At 42.9% G+C, this 23,975-nt stretch overlaps 3 protein-coding genes across 5 annotated transcripts; all 3 read left to right on the top strand.

Annotated features, from left to right (window-relative positions):
* Positions 1-144: 144 nt before the first annotated feature.
* LOC115555819 (uncharacterized) lies at positions 145-7,994 on the top strand. The gene is made up of 3 exons (XM_030372852.1): positions 145-225; positions 379-1,598; positions 7,874-7,994. Exons 2-3 carry the CDS (start codon positions 448-450, stop codon positions 7,992-7,994), a joined length of 1,272 nt encoding a protein of 423 aa, XP_030228712.1. The 5' UTR covers positions 145-225; positions 379-447.
* A 1,994-nt stretch (positions 7,995-9,988) lies between these two features.
* Positions 9,989-17,236, top strand: nrl (neural retina leucine zipper). Of its 2 annotated transcripts, none has more exons than XM_030373599.1 (5): positions 9,989-10,261; positions 11,302-12,120; positions 12,217-12,513; positions 14,677-14,895; positions 15,352-17,236. In XM_030373599.1, exons 2-5 carry the CDS (start codon positions 11,476-11,478, stop codon positions 15,508-15,510), a joined length of 1,320 nt encoding a protein of 439 aa, XP_030229459.1. In that variant the 5' UTR covers positions 9,989-10,261; positions 11,302-11,475; the 3' UTR covers positions 15,511-17,236. The 2 variants fall into 2 exon arrangements, with proteins under 2 accessions (XP_030229459.1, XP_030229458.1); XM_030373598.1 differs by having other exon boundaries at positions 9,999-10,261; positions 11,297-12,120.
* Positions 17,237-18,331: 1,095 nt separating this feature from the next.
* LOC115555977 (GTP-binding protein REM 2) lies at positions 18,332-23,261 on the top strand. 2 transcript variants are annotated; one of them, XM_030373052.1, is made up of 5 exons: positions 18,332-19,039; positions 19,868-20,177; positions 20,721-20,794; positions 21,746-21,923; positions 22,579-23,261. In XM_030373052.1, the coding sequence occupies exons 1-5, from the start codon at positions 18,986-18,988 to the stop codon at positions 22,875-22,877; spliced, it is 915 nt and encodes a 304-aa protein (XP_030228912.1). In that variant the 5' UTR covers positions 18,332-18,985; the 3' UTR covers positions 22,878-23,261. The 2 variants fall into 2 exon arrangements, with proteins under 2 accessions (XP_030228912.1, XP_030228913.1); XM_030373053.1 differs by having other exon boundaries at positions 18,337-18,850.
* The last annotated feature ends 714 nt before the right edge of the window (positions 23,262-23,975 follow it).

Below are 23,975 nucleotides of genomic sequence, written 5' to 3'. Positions count from 1 at the left end.
CAAGAACACAGAGAGGAAGATGATGGAAGTGGACAAGAGGACAGAGAGGAAGATGACGGAAGTGGACAAGAACACAGAGAGGAAGATGATGGAAGTGGACAAGAACACAGAGAGGAAGATGATGGAAGTGGACAAGAACACAGAGAGGAAGATGACGGAAGTGGGCAAGAACACAGAGAGGAAGAGAGGAGCCAAGCCGGAAATCAAGATTCAAACCAATGGAAGGTATTACCATTTAATTACAGATGATCTGTATATTGGTTATTTTACATTACATGTAAGCGACATCTCTCTTAATAGGACAACACTGTCAGTTTGGCTTATGTTTTCTTATTGTGTTTTAGGTATGAATGTGAGCAATCTTGTCTTGTATTGCAGAAACACCGTGATGACGATCCTGTGTACCCAGGTGCTCCCCTCACAAAAGGACAGAGTCTGCTCTTACTCATGTCATATGTACTGAGGCACAATTTGACAGGAGTAGCTCTTCAGGATCTTCTTACAATGTTTAATGAACATTTCCCTGGCTTGGTGCCAGCAACCTCATATCTTTTTCATAAAGCGTATGGACAGTTTGGCCACTATGTGCCCCATTTTTATTGTATCAACTGTGAAAGCTATATGGGACCCAGTGAGACAGCTCCAAAAGATTGTTCTTCTTGTAATGCTGAATTTGACATTGAGAGAAACTTAAGGGTTGGGTCTTACTTTCTTGTACTTAGTCTATCAACCCAAATAGTGGACATTGTGAAAAAATCTGGGATGCATTTAAATGAAAGACAATCAATTCCAGGCATTATTTCAGATATTCAGTGTGGGGCTGAATATGAAAAACTCAAGAAGAGTGGACAAATAGGGGCTGATGACATATCACTAATGTGGAATTGTGATGGAATTCCAGTTTTCAACAGCAATAATTTTCAGATATGGCCAATTCAGTGTCAAATCATAGAGCTGTCACCAAAAGATCGCCAAGCCAACATATGTATACCATGCTTATGGTTTGGTAAAAGCAAGCCAAATATGATCACATTTTTAACTGCATTTGTGGCAGAGCTCAAGGAACTGGAACAGACTGGAATTAAATGGATGGACTCTGAAAATGTAGAGCATACAAGCAAAGTTCATTTACTCCTGTGCTCCTCAGATTCAGTTGCTCGCCCCCTCCTGAGAAACACAAAACAGTTCAATGGCAAATATGGGTGTGACTTCTGCCTTCACACTGGTGGTGGTCCATATGTCTGGGAAACCCCAGAACCACCTTTACGGACAGAGATGGATCATTTTCTGCATGCTATGCTGGCAACACCTGCTAATCCAGTAATGGGTGTGAAAGGCCCATCCCCTTTGATGGAACTTGAGAGCTTCAAGATGATCACTGGATTCATTCCTGAGTACCAACACAGTGTCTGCCTGGGTGTCACTAAACAGATTACATCTCTCTGGCTAGACAGTAAGCACCATAATGAAGACTGGTACTTGGGCGGCAAGGTCAGTGATATAGACCAGGAATTGCTGGCCATTAAACCACCTGTGGAGGTCACAAGGGCCCCAAGATCAGTGAAGGACAGAAAATTCTGGAAAGCATCTGAGTGGAGGTCATTTTTGTTGTTTTATGCATTGCCTGTTTTGAATGGCATTCTGAAAAAGAAGTATTGGAATCATCTTTTTTTATTCGTTTTTGCGATAGACACTCTTCTTCAGGATGCCATCAAAGTGAGACATGTGGATGTGGCAGAACAAGCTCTGCGAAAATTTGTGCTCAACTTTGAGAAACTGTATGGTGCTGCTAATGCTTCTTTTAATGTGCATTTATTAATGCACTTGGCAGCAAGCGTGCGTAACTGGGGACCACTGTGGGCAACATCCACATTTCCATTTGAATCATTTAATGGGACTTTGCTTAGGTTTTTCAGTGGAACAACACATGTGCCAACACAAATAGTGAATAGATTCCTTCGGTGGAGGGGTCTCTCAAAAAAAGCAGGGACTACAATGGCAAATGCTAATGACAGCATAAAGACATTATTTGACAAACTTCAAAGTACTTCTAGCTTAAGAAAGAAATCAAAGGAGTTTCAACATAATGTCAGAGGTTTTGGCTGCCCAAAGAAAGTTAGCACATCTGTGTTGCAGAGGATGGCTATTGAAAGTTTAATAGGAGTGACAGTTCATTCAGGTTTATTTTATGACCGTTTCATTTGTAGCAGTGTGGTTTATCATTCATATAATAACACAACTCTTAAAAAAAGAAATAATTCAGTTGTACAGTTAAATGATGGAACATTCTGCGAAGTTATGACCCTGGTGGCTTTTACATCTGATGATGGGGCCTCATCCACATCCACCAACTTCTGTATTTTAGTAAAAGAGCTTGCCAAGAGTGGAGGAAAGGTGTGTAGAGATGCTCAGTTAAATATATCTTCCACATTTATAAATGAGGTGTCTCACACCCATAATGTATTTGCCGTGCATCCCCAATCACTCAAGCGTAAATGTGTAATGGTTAAGTCCAAGGACAAAATGTATGTCATTCCACTTCCCAACAATGTTGAAAGAGACTAAAATTCTTGGGGAGCTACTACTTTACAGACATCAACGCCAAAACGACCTCTACATATCAGTCCTATACGCATGAATACTATCAGTGACTTCTTGATCTGTACACTCTCGAATTGGTCTTGTTTGCAGTAGCCCTGCTTTTTCTCCATTAAACAATACCAATGAAATGTTCTTTTTTTAACACTTGTGACAATGTTAAGTTAAGTTAACACAGTGTGAGTGAACTTAATTTTTTTGCTTATAATTTAGCCAGTATTGTCTGTTAAAATATGGGTGATGCTATCTGTTAAATCATAATGTAGCACTGCACCAACTTTAAACACTTGCTTTTCAGCAGAACACACATTTTTTGTGCACATGTACTTTTGAACTGTGCATTTAATGTTTTGTTTAATGTCATTTTGTGTGTAAGATGTATTTTTTTTCACCAAACTCATTAAACATTACAGAACAGCTGCAATAATTGCTATCTGTGTACTTTACACACAGCACAAAATTTCAGAAATGGGTTAAGTGCATTTTCATAGTAATACTATTGAACACTTTCTAAAAGAATGTCCTGAAGTACTAGCGTGAATAACTTCACTTCATAATTAGACTCAAATGTAACTTAAAATACACTCAAACTTAATATTACAGTGTTGATATTAAAATGTGTACTTTTAAAATATGCTTTCAGTGTATGTTACAATGACAATTTTGAGCATACAATTTATCAAAAATGTGTAAAAAAACAAATTTCAAATAAGTACACTTTAGAAAGTACACATAAATTTCACTTAAAGTATATTTTAGTATAATATATTTATATAAAGTATAATATAGTATAACTATTTTAAAGTGTGTTAAAAGTGTTAGCTTGAAATTGTGATGCTAGTATACTTTTTTTATATTTACAAAAAGTACAATTTGTAAAAGTACATTTTCAACATACTATCGGAAATATAAATATACTTGAAATACAATAAAGTGCATTTTTTTTTCGCTTGGGAATACAGCTTGTGTGTTTGAATCTGCTTCCTAGAGGCTATGTGGAGGCAGCTTATGTTCTTAAAATACGTAACAACACCTTTTTTTTCTGTGTAGGTGAGGATTTTGTTTGTTAGTTTGTGTTGTTTAGGGTTAGGGTTTTTTGCTAGTAGTCGCTAGCAAGATAGATCGGACTAACGGTGACGATGGGGGGATGAACATCGTTGACTGCATCTTACAGGATTCTTTTCAGTAATTTTCATTTGAGGACAAATTACGAGTGAAAGCAGAGGGCAGACCAAAACCTCCTGTGAAAATAACACAGCTCGTTGGTGCGGTAAGGAGAAATTTCAATTGCTCCATGTATGACAAGGTCAACTGGCTAACGGGAAGTTTACTGAAGAACCGCCTTTACTGTTGGCCCTGTGTCATGCTTAAGACAGCTGCTGTGGGTGATGGCTGTTCAACGTTTGCCAGAGACGGATTTTGTGATTTGAGAAATCTTAGTCGATCGATTAAAATTCCCGAGAAATCAAAGGATCATATCTGGGCTGCTGGCCAGTTAAAGGGCATGGTGCAGGTTTTTATTTATTTTTTTTCTGGCAATTTTCTAGTTGGTAATAAACATTTAAACAATTATCCATTTTATTTGATGTTGTAGGGTATCACAAAAAATAAATATAAGGAAAAGTAGGTGATATATTAGTGGTTATTAGCCACAGGTTAGCGATGATTCTTATTTCTCCCACAATGCATTGCATGACGTCACATAAGGTACTCCGCTTTTGGACGACAGCCGAAGCCGCTAGTGAGAGAGTGACAGTGTCAGCAGTGGCGGGCCGTACTATTAGGCAAACCCATATAAGGTTTTTGGGGCCCCCAAAATGCCCCAATGCATATATTTTGTCCCCATATTTATTATTTTTATAAAAATCTCTTCACAATAGTAGCATCAGGATTTCTAATTACTTATGTTTTGACGATCTTTCCGTGTGCACCCCCTTCAGTCTGCACTACAAGGACTATTCCATGTTACGCGCATCACGCTCATCACGCGTATGCAGAAATGATGTCAAATTCAAAACAGTAGGCGGTAAGAGAGAGAGCGAGAAATCGAGTGAGACATAAATCGAGTGAAACATGAAGCGATCGTACGAAAGCGGGTCGCATAAAAAGAAGAAGAAAGACCAAAGGCTGGACTTTCTATCTATCCAGCTTTTTTCAGCCACCGCAGTGGCAGCGGGACCGTCGGCGGATCAAGAGCAGCCGTCAACGTCGTTTGCTGTCACGTCACTGCTCCTTTCATTCCAAGAGGCTCTGGCTCAGCCAGCAGCGATGCTAATGACGTGTGTCAACAAGCTGACGGAGATGATGCACAACTGGTAGTGAATATTTCTCCCTCTTCTTCTTCCACTTCGGTTATTGAAATTGATGACAATAACGATAACAATGACTGCGAGACACATATTCCTGTGGATGACCCAGCACTCTGGCCCAAGCTGCTGTGTCTTGGGCAGGTGCACACATATTCTTGTGGATGACCCAGCACTCTGGCCCAAGGGCCGCAGATTCACAAAAGCATACTATTACATAGTAATGAAAAATGGTGAGAGGGTGAACAGGTCTTGGTTAGTCTACAGTGAAAGTGCAGACCGTATTTTTTTGCTTTTGTTGTTGCCTTTTTAGAGAACAAAATCAACTGAGTGAGGAAGATTTTAAAGACTGGAATAACCTTGCAATGCATCTAATCAACCATGAAAGGTCTGAAGAGCACAGGAAAAATACTGATAGCTGGAAACAGCTATCAGTAGGTTTCCAGTAGTGGTTTCCAGTAGGTCACTGCAGATAGCTGCTGTGAGCTACTGGAAACCCTCAGGTAAATGATTACATAAGGTTAACAGTCAGTGTAATGTGTCAACATAACTAATCTTATTGTTTTGTATGTTATTCTCAATTTGTAAATAGATAATTAACATTTGCATGCAAGAAGGATAGTGACTTTTTTTCATCCCTTGTATGGAGTATCTCATTATGCGATATAAGGTACATTAGACCGGTAGATGCAGGGGCCCCCAAAGGGCTAAGTTCGCCAATGAGTGTCAGATTATATAAGTGAATACATAGATAGAGATAGCCTAGATATATATATATATATATAGGTTGCAACATGGTCTCACAGGAATCCGTGAAATGACTACGGTCGGACGCTTAACTCGAAATCCGTGGCCACATCACGGAAACACGCCGATATCCGTGTGTGAGCCACGGAATAACAGTGTCATTTACTTGCATTGGACCAAATTCCGTGGCCACATCACGGACAATTGAAGTGATTTCGTCAGACGGATTTTTGAGTTAAGCCACCGCTGTGGTCAAATGTGGCACACACACAGATTGAAACGGGAGCACACACACCGATTGAAACGGGAATCTGTATGTGTGCCACCACGGAATATCATTGTCATTTACTTGCATTGGAGCAACTTCCGTGGACACAACAAGGACAATTTAAGTGTTTCAGTGAGACCACCCCGGGTTTTGAGTTAAGCCCCCGTGGTCGACTCGCTCGTTGAAACGGGGATCCGTTTGTGAGCCACGGAACATCAGCGTCATTCACTTGCATTGGAGCGAATTCCGTGGCCACATCACGGAAATCGGCGTGTTTCCGTGATGTGTCCACGGATTTGGAGTTATTCGTCCGTAGTCATTTCACGGATTCCTGTGAGACCAGGTTGATAGATAGATAGATAGATAGATAGATAGATAGATAGATAGATAGATAGATAGATAGAATAGCATAACATAACATAGCATCGATAGATACTTGAGGGATAGCATAGCATAACATAACATAGATAGATAGTGAGGGATAGCATAGCATAGCATAACATAACATAGATAGCTGATAGATAGCTAGATAGCTAGATAGATAGATAGATAGATAGATAGATAGATAGATAGATAGATAGATAGATAGATAGATAGAGAGGGAAGAGATAAAATGGTTTACTACTGTATTTGTGGCGGGTGCAACAACTCCAGCAAAAGTGGACATAGGGTCCATTGCTTCCCCAAGGACAAAGGGATCCTCCGAAGCTGGGTGCAATTTGTCAAGGTTAGGCGGGCAGATTTTTCAGCTAGCTCTGTTACCGCGTACTCAAGAATATGCAGCGCACATTTCCAGGAGGAGGATTACCACTCAGGGGATGCCAAGATGGTCTCATTTGGTTTAAAGAGTAAGAGGACGGCGAAGTTAATTCCTACCACCGTGCCGTCTGTGCATGCACGTCTGTGCACTCTGCCTGCCCTGTCCCGAGGTCGAGAGACACCGTCTGCCGCAAGCGAGAGACTGCCACAGTAAGCCTCATGCTATAGCTGCTAATTACAAGCTGCGCGTTAGCTAGCTCTGTGTGTATTTTGCATACCGTGTTCCCTTTGACACAGCCTCCACTACAAGCATGATCAGTCTGACATTAGAAGAGCATATTTCGTTATTCACGAATATGAGCCAAAACAAAATTGCCCTGAAGTAAATGTCCATATCGTCATGAAAGCTTCATGGCTAGTGTTTGGATCAGTGATCGTCATCATCAAGCGGCTTTCCCAACAGTGTGTTTGCGTTTTGTGTTAGTGCTAGTCTAGACTGCTACGGTTCTCTTTCACATATATTTGACCGTGACCGCAGCAGGGCTGTAGTGGAGGCTAAATGCAAGTAAACGCAGTTTACCCACCTCTGAAATTTCAGAAACAGAGTTTTTCCACTTCTCACTTCAGAGTTTAGCCACTTCCCAATACAGTAAATGCACTACCCTTGGTTGCGAATCACTGATCTAAGTATTATTGGTTTACCCACCTCTTATTTCACCACTACACCCTTGCATTTCTTTTTTATATGCTTATATATACTATACTTTATACTAATATACTTTTTTATATTTGTTTTCGCAAGATGTTGACAGACGCCTCACAGCAGGAGACCGTGGACAGTGTAGACACTGTGGAGAGTGTCGATACTGGGGATCAGCCCTTGCCCTCCTCCACTTCTGACACTGGGACACAATGTTATTTGAAGCCCCCCCCGATGGTCTCACGGTAAATCTTTGGTATTTTAAGGAGTAGATATTATGTCTAAAACATTGCAAGCAGGACATTTCCATACCAATTGATGAAATGAAAACATAGCCTACACCAAAACATAGCCGCTTAGATTTGCCATGATTGTCATATGTTTGGGTATGTTTACTGCCTCTGCCACAGCTGTGCAGGTTAACCTGAAGCCCAAGATGGTTAGCGTGGGCACACAGACTTCATTCAGCCCACAAACCTCCACTCCCCTCGCTAGTCCTGAACAGACAGTTGACGATGATGATGATAATGCCACTGTCATCAGTGACTTGTCGTGGGTGCCCGAAGAGCCGATGGATGAGGAGCCACCTTACATGTGTGACCCCCACTACAAGTGAGATCATCTAAAACCAACATAGACCATATTGAATGCTATCCTCTCTTTAAAATGTCTTGAGTCTCTCTCCCTATGCTAACCCTATGATGCCTCAACAAGATGTCAGACAGGCAAAAAAACACTCAGATTATTGAGTATAGCTTTCAAGGATTAGCGGGGAAGCTCTTGTTGTTCATTTCTCTGATGGATGAACTTGGGGAAAACAACTATTATCTGGAAGCTGCTAATTATTAAGAAAAGCAAACAAGGTCACGCCTTGTAGAATGGGCTAATATGGACATCTTTTCCATGTGTTTCCTGATCTCAAGACAATCAAATGTTAACCATATAGAAGTGTCAATTTTGATTTATCAGTGTCTTTATGATCAGTATTTTATGACAAGCTTTTTTCATCATTTGCATTGGCATTAAGAATTCATGCTCACATAAGACCTAAGGCAATTAGCATTGTTTAATTTATTAACATGCATTCGTGCATATTAGCACATGTCAGTTTAGCTGCAATGCTAGGTTTAAGAAGTGGTCCTGATTCTTTAAAGGTGTAAATGGACTGCATTTATATGGCGCTTTTCTAACCTATTGGCCACTCAAAGCGCTTTACAATAATGCCTCACATTCACCATTCACACACCAACAGCGGAGTCAACCATGCAAGGCGACAGCCAGCTCGTCGGGAGCAGTTAGGGTTAGGTGCCTTGCTCTAGGAAACCTCGACACTCGGGGCCGGGGATCGAACCAGCAACATTGAGGATACCAGCCAACCGGCTCTGCCTACTGAGCTACTGCCACAGGGTGTAGAATTTAGTGGCAGTTAGCGGCGAGGCTAACTGCCACGCTCCCTTTCCAACAACGTAGGCAAAGTAATTGTGGCCTGTAGGATGCAAGTAGGTACTTCCAAAAGGATGACATCCTCTATGACAGCTTCAAGTAGCCAAGTGTCAGATGATGATGTATCTTGATAGATTTATTAATTGTGTTTGGTTATTTGGTCAGTAAAACTATAGATTATACCCTACAATTAAGATTATGATATTTTGATTTTGATAATTATTTAAAGTGAGAGTTGACAATCTTTCTATATTTATACAATTCTTGCTCATTTCCAAATATATTGCAATGACAAAAATGGCAACACATTTCTGATTTTGTATGGAATGCATACGGTTCCTGATTAGCTTATAAGCTGTCAAAATATACAATAAGGAATATGAACTTTGACGAGTGCAGACACCAGTGCAGTGGTCAACAGTGTCCACTATGTGGCAACAAAGAGCCTCAACATGTTGCCCATCTATGTCGATACATCTTAGATATGACACTTTGTCTTACTCATCAAAGGAACAAAGTTGATGTCAGCGACACTGATGCCTAGATAGTGTGTGTCAGATACACACTGTCAACAGTGTTAGAGAGATGGGCACGCTGTAAACTGATTGGTCAATATGTGCACCGTTGAAGTAATACAAGTACACATACAAGTGTGTTTCTTATTGTAACACTAGCACACAGAACAATTAGCTCTGTGTGTTTGTGTGTGTATGTGTTTGGGGGGAGTGTTTCTGTGGTCTTGCAAATATAAAGGTGTGCACTATTGCCTGTTTGTGAGAGAAGTTGGACATATAGTCTATGATAGATAGACTGATAGATAGACAGATAGACATACAGATAGACAGACAGATAGATAGATAGATAGATAGATAGATAGATAGATAGATAGATAGATAGATAGATAGATAGATAGATAGATAGATGGATGGATGGATGGATGGATGGATGGATGGAAGGAAGGACGGACAGACATATAGACAGAAGGATCATTAAATTAATAAATCAGCAAATAGATAGATCTGTGAAAGATTGATGAATACCATCAGGATGTAACATGACGGCGAGATGAGGGGAGGAAGAGAGATGGAAGGAAAAAGAGAGCGGGAGGGAGATAGAGAAATAGAGAGAGACAGAGAGAGGAATGGTAGCACACTGTCAGGGGGGAGAGTAGAGGATTGTTGCAAACAGGGATTATCATCAGGGAGGAGAGAAAGAGGGGGCTGGGAGAATCTGGGACAGAGTGCGACACACATGCTCACATGCGCAATGCCGCTGCTATTTCCTCTGTCTCTCTCTCACTAAACGTGTCAGTATACCCAGTCAGTCATTTGTTTGTGTGTGTGTGTGTGTTTGGTGGCCGTGGTGGTGGTGGTGGTGGGTGTTGGGAAAATCAAACGCAAACAAAACGACTCAGAATCATCCTCATCTCTATGACACACGGTAAGATCATTTAATCTCACGTTTGTTTCTGTGTTTTGGTTTTGGTTTGTTTGACTCCACCATGTGCAGCTGTAGTGGCCTGACTCCTGGTGGGGCCTCCCCATTGCCCTGGCTCAGGGTTCTAGGTTTCTCTCTGCTCCTATAGTGGGTTACAGAAGAAGAAGAACAGAAGAAAGTTTAGATGACCGTATCTGTTTGACTGATTAATCATGTATTGCGTTTGGTTCTTCCCAGCTTTTATTTCATGTAAAAGTTTGCTAGCGAATGGTATGTATAACTATAATAACTTGAACGTTTATTTAGTTGAAGTTCTGAATCGATGGAGGGCTGCCATGTGGGACAGGGACATGCTTCTGGCACCAGATCTCTCAACCAGTTGATAAAAGACATTAAAGAAACAAACACATATTCGTTCAGAATATATCAATAACAAAGATCGTATTAAATGTAGGTACAGAATAAATAGCAGCTCTTTCAAATCCAGGGAAATATATGAAAAAGGAAAAAGTTTGGAGTTAGGCCTAACTTCTGGAACCATACTGTTTCAACTGATTAAACTTGTCTGTTGTCTGAAATTGGTATTTAGGACGAGATTTCAGTAAATGTGTAGGTAAGTGAAAGTTAATAAAAAAAGCATAGCAGGAATTAAGGCATAATTCAGTATCCTTTCTTTAGGAATTTATGTATGTGTGTGAATGTAAGTCAGTGGTCATGCATAATTTTTGAAGATTGGCTACTATAATTTATACACAGGATTACAGGCCTTGTACCAGTCTCAGATGGTTGGTTTGTGTCTGGCATGGACTTGGGTTGTGTCTGGCATAAACATCTTGATAGTAACATTTTGTAGTTTATGTTACCTTGTAACCTGGATCTCAAACTGATCTTTGTATCATGATTGATTGCCAGGAAAACCAATATGAGTCAAAGAGTCAAGTATTATGTCATATACATTGTCTTTCTCTTTATTGACTCACTGTCCACCCCTCCTCTTCCCCTTTCCCTCGCCTCTTTTATTTAATAAATTTCCTTCAGGACAGCAAGGAAGCGAGCAAAAAGACCAGGAGAAGCTACAGGTTACCGTCTCTTATAAAAAGATCTGTTCCCTGTCCTCGGTGTGGCTGTCCTCAATGGACTGAGCCAAGAGTCAGGCGTGGGTGTAGAAGAACAAATCCACGTAGAAAGGCTTTGTGATATCCCCAGCCAACAGAAACATGTCGTCGCCTTCTCTTCCCATGCCTTCGCTGCCCCCTAGTCCACTGGCAATGGAGTACCTCAATGACTTTGACCTCCTCAAATTTGAGGTGAAATCAGACACTTCTCCTCTACCCCCGACTCATTGTGCGTACCCCAAACCGGGCCTCCCCGGCGATACCTCAGGATCCCCCTGCCCGGGCGGCCCCGTGCCCAAGGACTCAAGCCTGAGCTCCAGCCCATGCAACTCCCTACCCCCCTCCCCCACGCTCAGCGACGTCCACCCTCCTCCCTCCGCAGCCTCCTCTGTGTCCTCCTCGTCCTCCTCCTGCATGTCCTTCCCCCTCTCCCTCTCCAACAGCTTCACCTCGGGTATCAGCTCGGGCTCTCAGGGAAACGTGGAGGGAAGCCCTGGCCACGGCAGCGGGTGCCCCCAGGGGCCCGGCGGCCCTGGCCCTGCGTCCCTGGAGGACTTGATTTGGCTGGCCGCACTGCAGCAGCAGTTTGGCAACGAGGCCACGACGGGGCCCGGCTCTCTGCTAGGGGGCCTGGGAGCGGGACCTGAGCGGGTGGACAGGGAGAGGGGAGCGGTCCCGGGGTTCCTGGGCTGCGAGGATGCAGTGGAGGCCCTGCTGAACTCGGCTGCTGCGGCTGTAAACTCACAGGTGACGCCATTACTGGGGTTATACCTGGATACCAGACCAATGATTCACTGTTATAAACTTTCTCTCTCCCCCTCTCGCTCTCTCTCTCACCTTCAGTTCCCGGTCCTGTCTCAGAGCTCCAGCAGTAACCTGGGGGACTCGGGCAGTGACAGCGGAGGGGACATGTCTTGCACAAAGGGGACAGACATGTGCCATCGCCCACTCGTCTTCCTCTCCTCTGGGCCGAACTCAATGCCCAGTGCCACGGCAGGCTCGGCACCCTACCCGCAAGCGACCAGCCCTCAGGGTCGGCTTCATCACTATCCACACAATCATCCCCATCATCATCATCAACACCACCCACACCATCCCATGCTTGGGCACCATCACCATCATCACCTCCAACTCAGTCAGGTACTGAGGCAAGAGAATGGAACACAATGGGGTTTTGATCATAGGGACAGATCCAGGCTGATTAAGGTGGAATTTGAGGGTTGATAAAGATGGTATTGAGGGTTAGTAGAGGGATGAATATGGTAGTATTCAAGGGTTGATTCAGATTGTATTTTAGGGTTGATTACCGTGGTATTTGAGGGTTAATTAACATGGTTTTTGAGTATTAATTAAGATGCTATTTAAGGATTGATTAAGGTGTTACGTTAGGGTAGATTAAGGTGCTATTTGAGGGTTCATTAACGTGCTTTTTAATGTTTGGTGAAGGGGGTAGTTGTGGGTTGTTTAAGGTAGTATTTGTGGGTTGAATAGGTGATAGTGGGTGGCTGGTTAACAAGGTGTTTGACAGTGAATTAAGGTGGTATTTCATGGTTGATAAAGATGATATTTCATTATTGATATGGGTGGTATTTCAGGGTTGATTAAGGTGGTATCTTAAGATTGATTAAGGTAGTATTTGAGGGTTGATAAAAGTGATATTTTAAGATTGATGAGGCGGGAATTTGAAGATTGATTTAGGTTCTATTTGAGGGTTGACTAAGGGGACATTTGAGGGTTGACTAAGGTGGTATTTTAAGACTGATTAAGGGGGTATTTGAGGGTTGACTTAGTGTGTATTTGATCGATGATTAAGGCATCAAAGGAATATAAAAAGCAAAGAGAAGACGTCTGTAGCGAGGTGACAGGGGGATCATTCAGTGAAGGACTAGGATTAGCACATTAGAACATGATTATGAATGTCTGCCTATACTTAGTATAAGTATCAGTGATTACTCGAGGTCTCTGGGTTCTATAGGGGGACTGCTCATTTTGACATGCAAAGACAGGGTTATCATACTTAATTTAATGGACCACCACTGAGTCACCCACACTTTTCATACTTTTGAATGGTTTTAAATGGAGAGCTTTTGTAAATTGTTCCATCCATTTCATCATTTGAATTATCACATTTATTTTTAAGGTTAAAGTGAGTGTAATCATTAACAATTAATGGACTTCAAGCATATTCTTTCTGAGAAACTATGGATACAAAATACCTTATCAACTAAATCGTGTACATTTGTGTCTTTATAGAATGATACATAATTTATTTATTTAATACTAAAGCAATATCAAAAGAGTTGGAGTGCTGTCATACTGAAAATCAGCAAGGACAAGTTAACAACAATAAGTGAGCATAGACTAGGATTTGTTTGTTTATTGAATAATTTATTTTACTCCGCTGACACAAATATTTCTGCTACTGGACTGGGACTTGACTGTTGCTGAGCAGCAAATAAACATTTTCCTGCCCACTAGCTTGCTACTTTGTGTAGGTCTACTTGTTAACAGTAGTAAGCCAGCTACTAAATATCATGGTTATTTATCTGTATGTTTTAATTAATTGTGCAACGTTAATTTCAATTTAAGATGGATAAGGATTGTGATTGTAATTAATGGTTGATAGAACACCTTTAAAGGGGAGGGATACACATAGTTAAAAGTTCCAGTTCTGATACTCCAGATCGGCACTAATCGAATGCTTCTTGTCCTTGTCAAATTACTTCGGTTGGAACTAACTGATGTAGAAATTCTAGTTAGCTGAATCCTCCACTCTCATGGGTAGCATTTCTCTTTGTACTATTAGGAGCACTGCAGGGGCTTATCATATTATCAGCTATTATTGCAGTGATTAATCCTGATCACTGTCAACATCACTTAGTCAGATTATATCCCAGATTATAAAACATGTGGGGCGGAAATGTGCCGTGTTTTGGATGGACATGAATCCACACACACTATCACTTTCACATGCACCTCACACACACACACACACACACACACACAACCACACACACACACACACACACACACACACACACACACACACACACACACACACACACACACACACACACACACACACACACACACACACACAAACACAAACACAAACATACACGTGCAAACACACCCACACACATCTAATATTCCACATCACAGGTACACAAGCAGACTTCCTCTGAGAACACCAGTCACCATCAGCTACCAGCTCATTTTCGACTCTTAAGAACGACATCTGGAACAACCAGTTGATTATGCCCTGTCTTGACTTGTTCTTGGGTTGTTTTATCTCATACTTAGTGTGGTGGGGCCGATGATCGCTTCTCTGACGAGCAGCTTGTGAGCTTGTCAGTGCGGGAGTTGAACCGACACCTCCGCGGCGTGAGCAAAGATGAGGTGGTGCGGCTGAAGCAGAAGCGGCGGACACTGAAGAACCGTGGCTACGCCCAGTCCTGCCGCTACAAGCGCCTCCAGCACCGCCACGCGTTGGAGTCTGAGAAACACGTGCTCACACAACAGGTGGATGGATACACACAGACACACACAAACCCACAAAAGCACGCACAGACATACACACACACACACACACACACACACACACACACACACACACACACACGCAAACACTCTCTTACAAACACACGCTTACAAACACACACAAACGCACACATAGACACACACATACTCCCACATATTGTCCCTGAAATGTTCTACACAAAAACACCAAAGCTGAAACACGCACACAAACCAAGGCCGAAATACCCTTCCCCATACAAATAGACATACACACACATGCACACACATTGAACACGCAAACACACACAACTGCAACAGACAGACTTGTTTTTATTATTATTTCATAATGAATAACAAAAAGAGGCGCCCACTGCATCAGCATCTAGCTACACCAAACAACAATCAAACATCCACACCAGACAACCTAACAGGACTAAAGACGTGCGTTTCCCCCTGCAGCTGGACCAGTTGCAGTGTGAGCTGGCCCGAGTACTCAGGGAGCGGGACGCCTACAAGGCCCGCTACGAGAAGCTGGCCGGCGCCAACCTTGCAAGTAGCGAAGCACTGATGGCACGCAGTACCAACCCCCCCTCCCCACCCCCGGACTACTTCCTCTGAGGAGTGAGAGAGAGAGAGAGAGAAAGAGAGGGATAGAAAGAAGGGGCGATGGAGGACGGCTAAGAAGAAGGAGAAGGTGAGGGAGGGAGAGAAAAGAACAGCAATGGCGACCAGCCCAGCCTGAGTGGAGCTCTTGATGATGATTAATCAGACATGTTTGGGGAAGACAGGAGTCAGCGCCAATGCTGCATTCAGTCCTAATGTACATGTTTTGTGTGTGTGTGTGTGTGTGTGTGTTTGTGTGCGTGCGTGCGTGCGTGTGTGTGTGTGTGTGTGTGTGTGTGTGTGTGTGTGTGTGTGTGTGTGTATGCATGCCTCTGTGTGGTAAAGGAGGGGAGATGAATACATATAAATGAATAGTGAGAGAAAAGGGAGGCTGAGAGAGAGAGAGAGAGAGAGAGAGAGAGAGAGAGAGAGAGAGAGAGAGAGAGAGAGAGAGACTTAGGACTTGAACTCACAACTGTGAAATCCATTCCATTGCACTTGCAAGGATGAACTGTATATTCAGCCTTTAGGTTTTTTTGAGGAATCATTTCTGTATATCCCACTGACATTGACAACAGTGAACTCTGGCCATCTCTTCTCTGAGTGATAACGTAGGAGTGATGAAAGACTATGGACTTCAGAAGGTCCAACTTGGATCTAAACGGGAAGAAAAACCCCACAGACAATGGCCTCTGTTTCCATTTCATTGACGTTTCCCATTTTCTAGGAGTGTCTCCTATCTCCTATGAGTATCTCCTATCTCCCAGGACATAAGACCAGCAAATATGAAACATATAAATAATTATCTTTAGAACAACCTGAAACAATCTCTGTGAAGGACTGTTTGAGTTCAGGCCATGAAACGTAGGTGGGTTTATATTCCTAGCTGCTAATGGCTAGTGTGACAGTGCTGGATGTGAAGTGGTTGAGTCCTGGATATTCTGTCCATGGCATGTAGTTTTACTCTCCTACTTATATTTCACAGTTGCCAACCGAGTTGAGGCTCGACAGGACTTTTCTAGTAATTGATGAACGACAAATGCATACATGCCCTATTTTTGCTATAACTGGCATTGGAAAATAATCAGAAGAAAAAAATATTTGCAGTGTGTCTGTAAAGTCTACAATTTTTTTTTTGATCAGTCTTGGCCAAACTGCTGACATTGCCAGACACACCACCAATATACGAAACCTATCGTCAACATTCAAAGCACACTGAGTACAGCGTGGTGGTCTCTTAATATATAAGAGTACATGAGCACATGAACCCAGAGACCAGGCCATGACATGGGAATTACCCGAATATTCTGAGATGTCGCATTTGCGAACAAATGAGGTGATGCAGTCTGGAACTTGAGCAGAAAATCCCCCCATTGCACTCATCATCATAATGAGAATAATAATGAGATGCAGACATCTCATTATTTGAATTGACATTTCGGCAGGGCTTCAGGGCGTAGAAGATGTTTCATTTTCTATTTGAGAATGAAATAGTTGATTTGTTTTATTTCTACTTATTTATTCACACTATTTATTCTTCGTTTATTTATGTTCCTATTATTATTTAATTTTACTGGTTTACAAACAATAGAGTGTGTTTTGAACCTCCTAGCAGGTGACGAATATAGACAATACGGACTGTAACAAACACATAGCTGGGGATGACAATGCTGGTGTCATGCTCCTGTTGTAGTGTGTTTTAATAAGCTTATGAAATAAAGTCGATATTTTACCAATGTAAGCTCTGTTTTTCTTGTATACTGGCTTTCAAATCATCTCAGGTGTATTTCAACCCGATTGATCAGCCCTTTTTATGCCTTTTAACTTCTCTGTTCCAAAATACTTTCCCTCTATCTCACTCTCAATCTCTCTCTCAATCTATCTGTCTCTCTGTCTCTGGCTCTGCCCTTCCATAGTGAGTGTTGACCCTGGGTAAGCACTGTTTGGGATGACCTCACCTTCAGCCCCTCCCCCCCCCCCCCCCCCCCCCCCCCCCCCATCTCTCTCTCTCTCTCTCTCTCTCTCTCTCTCTCTCTCTCTCTCTCTCTCTCTCTCTCTGTGGCGTTCATAATAGGGACAGGATTAGTGCTATAATAGCGCACTGACTGTTCGCTGCCGGAGTTCATTGTAGCATTGTGTTGAGAGGGCGTGCTGTTCCGCGCCATGAGCTATAGATGGTGCCTGCTTCATGCTTGTGTCGCGCATACACACCCACATACACAAACACATGCACACACACTCACACACACACACACACAATCACAGACACACACCAGACACACACATAAACACACACAAACACACACACACACACACACACACACACACACACACACACACACACACACACACACACACACACACACACACACACACACACACACACACACACGCACACACACACACACATACCCTCACAACAAATACAAAAACATTATTTTATTCCTTTGGATCAAAATAAATGGGCAGCCGGGTGAATGATAAGATTATGAATATTTGTCAATGTAACCTCAGCTGTATTCTGTGTCTACTGAAGTTAATAAAGGTCACATAACGGAATCATGGAGATGGATACAAAGACAATGACAGGAGTGACAGAATGAGGGAGAAAGAGTGACAGAGAAGCAGGGATGAGGGGGTACAGAATGAGATATATAGAGAGTGTTAGTGTGCGTTTGCACGCGCATGTGGGTGTTTGTAAGGGGGAGGAGTGAGAGAGAGAGAGAGAGAGAGAGAGAGAGAGAGAGAGAGAGAGAGAGAGAGAGAGAGAGAGAGAGAGAGAGAGAGAGAGAGAGAGAGAGAGAGAGAGAGAGAGAGAGAGAGAGAGAGAGAGAGAATGGGGATTTATTTCTTAGAAATCTTTCTGAACCTTGGGAATAAACATATACAACATTCACCTTTAAATGAGAGAGAGAGAGAGAGACCGTGGAAACCGTGACCAAAGTGCTGTGTTGTGCTGCCCTCTATGGGTCGAACCATTACATAATTGCAACTCAACTGGGCAGCGTTTGTTTGCGTAAAAAAGGCAATTGAATTTTGACGACAGAAAAAATATAAACGGGGTGAAATAAACCGTGAGTCATCTCCCATTGGCCGTTCGGGAAGAAGTGGACCACCGATGTGCTGCTGTAGTGATATAAATGCGTGCACGTAGATAGCAGTAGCAGGCAGCCTATCCTGTGCGCTTTCTAGCAAATCTGTGTGTGCGAATTTGTGTGTGTGCGTGTGTGCGTGAGTCTGTGCATGCGTGAGTGTGTATGCGTGTACGTGTGCGTGTGTGTGTATATGTGTGTGTGCGGGTGGGATTGAGAGACACAAACCGATAGAGGCAGGTACAACGGTGGATGCGAGGAGAGTGAGTATTTTACTTTGTAGCCGTAAAGACTGTCAGGTACGAGAGCTGGCCGCGTTAGAGCTTGGGAGCGACTGGAGGCACTTGGTGTTCAGTGATCTTCATTATTGAAATTCGTGTTAAAGCTATAGATTTCAAATGCCGAAAGATGTGCCCATAGAGAACACCGACCTCAGGGAAGCACCGATTAAGGTATGCGGAAAGACTGATATGCCGCTCACTTAATTTTCGTTATTGTAATATAATTTTTATACGACGCAACCAGTTCTGGAAAAAGTATCTGTAAATGGTACTATATATTCTAATGTACAGCTTTATTCATGATGCCTAGGTGTGAATAGCATTGCATGCATTGCTGTATAATATAGGCTACAGTTTGGATTGCTTTGCCATACTATACACAGGATCTGAATGATGAAGTAGGCCTACTTTAAGTTCTACCATAACAGATGTAGTAGCCTAGTCTTTACATTCAGTGGTACAATATGCTTGTGTGTGCTATCAGTTTGCAGCTGTAATTGATGATGAGGATGATGATGATGATGATGATGAGGATGATGATGGTGATTAGGCTGGTGGATGATGATGATGATGATGATGATGGTGATGATGATGATGATGATGATGATGATGATGATGATGATGATGATGATGATGATGATGATAAAGGAGATGGTGATTATGGTGGATGGAGTTTGATCCATCCACCCACCCACACATCCGATTGGCATGTGTGCGGGGGGCAAAAGGATCACCTGCCAGCTGCCAATGGAGGAAATAGAACATTTGGCTGGTAAAAAATGATTTGGCCGCTAGATTTCTACACACACAAAAGTACATTTTGGGCCCTGTTGTGTGTGACTTTGTGTGTGTTTCTGTGTGTGTGTGTGGGTGTGTCTGGTGTGTTTGTGTGTGTTTTAAATAGGATGCGTTTAGGGGATTGTATGTATGTTTAGAGACACGATGATGATGATGATGATGATGAAGACGTCGCTGATGATGATATTTTGGGCCCCTCAGTGTGACAGCATGACCCTGGTCAGTGCGCCCAACGTCCGCAGAGGAAGTACCCCCTTGCCCATTAAGCACCAGCTGCGGCGTGAAGAGGCGGTGCATGAAGACTGTGACTGGATGCTAGCGGGGGCCACATCCTCCCCCCCGCCCATCAACTTCAGCCCTGCCCCGGATGAATCCCTGATGGGAGCGTTGGACTGCCGAGCCGACGGCCCGCTGAGGATTGCCCTGCTCGGCCAGAACGGGGTGGGGAAGACCTCACTGGCCATCGCCTTTGCTGGAGAGATGGACAGGACGGCATCTGTGGATTCTGATGGTACCGTTGTGTGCTGTGCTTTGTGTGTTGTAAGAGGACCCTCGCATTCCTGTGTTTCTGTTTGTGTGTGTGTGAGGATGTCTTTTCACATGTCATTGTTCGTATATTCAATGTGTTTGATTGTATTTGAGAAAAAGATGCTTGCAACTGTATTTCCTTTCGCAAGTGTGTGGAATATTGTATATTTTTAATATTTTATATTAATATTTTTTGCTGTGTTTGGTTTGTATTTTGTGAGTGTGCGTGAACGCATATATCAGCTCGTGTGTATGTATGTTGTATGTGTGTGTGTGTGTGTGTGTGTGTTTGCACAAGTGTTTGCACTTGCACCGTGCACATGGGCAAGTTTTGTATGTGTGTGTGTATTCTGTGTGTGTGAACAGCAGAGGCGTTGCTCACACATACAGCAGCAGAGGTGCTGTGTGTGTGAGCCCATGTGGCTCTAACAGGCTGCCGGTGTCAGAGTGGCTGCCCAAGCCACTACACCGGGTCTCCCGCTCTGAGGAGAGACATAACCCTCTGTGTGCTCTTGGTCTCTCTCAGGGGAGGGCTATGTGCGAACCATCACCGTAGATGAGGAGGACAGCACCATCATTATCTATGACAACTGGAGGCAGGTGAGCCAGACTCTGTCACCATGTAACTATCAATACCAGAACAATAACCCATCATAGGTGTAAGGGCATTGCAAAGTTAAGTCTCATGTATAGGTCCAATTTGGTTGAGGAAAGACATGAGTAAGATACATTGGAGCGCAGCATCTCCATCGCCGACTAGTTACATCTCTCAGCCTCTTCTGTGTCCACTATGGAGATTTTCCTGTCCTACCACGACTGTATGTGGATAGTACAGAATTGACTTCAGCTATGAATGCATGTGTACCCATAAGTGGACGGTGTGTGTGTGTGTGTGTTTTAAATGGGATGTGGTTGCATGCTTGGTGATAGCAGGTGCGTTTAGAAACAAAAGATTAAAACAAATGAGGGAGCATTTCTTTATGATTTTTAATTTTCTTTCTACAATTATAGTTATAGAGTTGTACAATGCGTGTGAATTATTGACAGAACAATTGTTACAAAAGTATGACGCAATCATAAAGTATGATGGTTGGATGGTGGTGTAAAAACAAGATGACTTATATTTACAGCGTTCCTATTCTATTTATGCCAGTATTTATCAAGCGACTGGAGGTGCTAAAACCAAGCCAACTCAATCTTTGAAGTTAAATAAATAACTTGCCGCCTGAAGCGGCCCAAAAAGGTGTTGAGCTAATGTCAGTGACCGTATTACCCAATGATTTATATTCATACTATGAAAATAGTGTGTGTGTGTGTGTGTATATCGGGTACTATAACACATACTGGTGCATTTTGCTATCAGGCATACAGTGGTCAATCTATAACTGGTACATCAAGTGTGGCTGATTCTGAGGTCCCTCAGAACGGCTTGCACAGCTTTCCTCCTACTCTCGATAACCTCTCAAGTGTTTTTCCAGCGCTGCATTGAGAAGCATACCAGGATATAGCTTACTAGTTTGGAACCATGTGTTTTCTCCTCCACTCTTGCAGGACCTGTCAGGTCTTCAGTGCGAGGTGTGTGTTCTGGTCTTCTCTGTGACCGACCGGAGGAGTTTTCACCGCACCGCTCAGCTCCGGCTCCTCTTGAGAGAGACTCAGCCTCATACTCCCATAATCCTTGTGGGAAACAAGAGCGATCTCGTCCGCTCTCGTGAGGTCAGCGCCCAGGGTAAGATGGCCGTCCTATAGTCCACTGACATATATGAAGCTGTTTTGTGCTGGGTATATTTCCTTACTTAGTTACATAACATTGGGATTAGCTTTCTTTATCCTGCAATATGAATATATTCTGAACCTTCTGATCTGTACCTTTCTGGTCAAAACAAACATAATTTTGACGTCCAATTCACAGGCAGCTCTCTTCAGTCAATATGAAATGCAATTGTAATTTGTCTGAAGATAAAGTAGGAAGGCAGACATCCAAATTGGTCTCAAGTGCACCAAGGGACTGCTGCCCCTAGTCATACACAGATACATTAACTGTATAAGTAGGCCTACTTCACCGGTTGCTACTAGCCAATATTATCATTCATAAAACATGTCTGTGATAATCCTTTAGCACCTCTCTGCAGCCGTTTAGTTTTTTTGTCATGCATAATGTACAATATTGCAAAAGGATTACAAATGTAAGGTGTTTAACCCTGATTGGGTAATGAAAGGATCATCATTCTAATTACACAACGCATGCATCCCTGCTAATACAGCGGCAGTAGCCCTCAGCTGTTTTAGTCAGTGCTTCTATCACCCGAACCTCAGCCTAAGCTACCGCCATCGACTGATCTTGGTTCCTCTCCATCTCTCACACATCGTCCCCACCCCTCCAGAGGCCGTGACGAGCGCAGCCCTATTCCAGTGTCTGTATCTGGAGATATCTGCCTCACTGGACCACAGAACCCCCGAACTCCTGGAGTGCGCCGTGAGGCTCGCCAGGGGTCAGGCTCCGTGGCCCCCGGGCACCAGTGCCGAGGACATGATCGGAGGGGGCCAGCGTGAGAGCATAACATCTCGCGCAAAGCGCTTCCTGACTAACCTGGTGCCTAGGTACCCCCGGGATCGTGAGCGCGAGGGCGGGAGGTTCTTCAGGCAGAAGTCCCGGTCTTGCCATGACCTTGGGGCTCTGTGATGTTCCAATCAAGGCTGTAAAGAACATCTCTGGATTTTTTTTTAAGGAAAATGGAGGGCGAGCAAAATCGTGTAAGGTAGAAACAAAAGCAACTTAAAGCCGGTTTAGAAGTTGGAGATCAATCATGGAGATGAGAAGGTGAAAATGGTCAAATGAGTTATGAGATTAGCAGTGCTGAACATGATCACTTTAAAGTAGTTAGGTCGTAAATAACAGGATTATGCTGTCGTTCACAAATGCATCTATATTGAAAACACTGGTAGGCCTACTTGAACATAACATTACCAATCCAGAATCACTTGTACATATATAGCCTACGGAGGTCATGATTCTAGAATGGTCCATGAAATGTTTTCACAATAAACACATTTTCTGAATCCAAAACGATATTTTTTCAGGCACGATACAATGACATAAAAAGATGGCACAAACCTAGCATACTCATTACCACATTAAATTGAGGCATGCTATAGATTTTCCCGTCTTTATCTCCCATTCAGAACGCCAATGTAGGGTAGATTGAGACTGCAAGCATCACAGGATAGAGAAGGGCAGGAGATTGAAAAGGAAGTGCAGAACTTGTATGAGTGGTTGTTGCCAGGGAAACGGTTACTGAGGAGACCTGGTTAGAGGCATTTGTGACATACATTGTGTCCAATGAGGTTCCTCAACCGTACCCCATTACTGAAAAGGCTACATGAGAACACGGAACAGAGTCATCATATAAAACACAGAACTAAATAGGCAGAGGATTTGGACAGATAGCAGCCTAGTGCTTATACCCCTTCTCAGCCTCCCACACAGAATTAACATTAAGGGTTTTCGTTGGCATCACAGCAGTACATAGAGCAGATTGGAGAAACAAACAATGTTATAAAAATATGGCCTCAGATTCTGACTCACTCACTTGGCTCCAAAGTCATTAAAGTGAATTAATGGATTTAGCCTTGAAATTTGTTACAAGCTCCCTCGTGTGGTAGTCTTAGTGCAGTGCACGCTCATAAAATAAAACACCAAGAACGACCATGCATGTGAGCAAGTAAATGACTATGCAATATGATTTCTAAAATATATTTATGGACAAAAGTGGACAAGGTT

This window comes from Gadus morhua, chromosome 12 (assembly GCF_902167405.1).
Source record: "Gadus morhua chromosome 12, gadMor3.0, whole genome shotgun sequence".
In the NCBI taxonomy this organism is placed as follows: domain Eukaryota; kingdom Metazoa; phylum Chordata; class Actinopteri; order Gadiformes; family Gadidae; genus Gadus; species Gadus morhua.
Note: the sequence above shows the minus strand (reverse complement) of the source record. Positions and strands in the feature narration are given on the sequence as shown.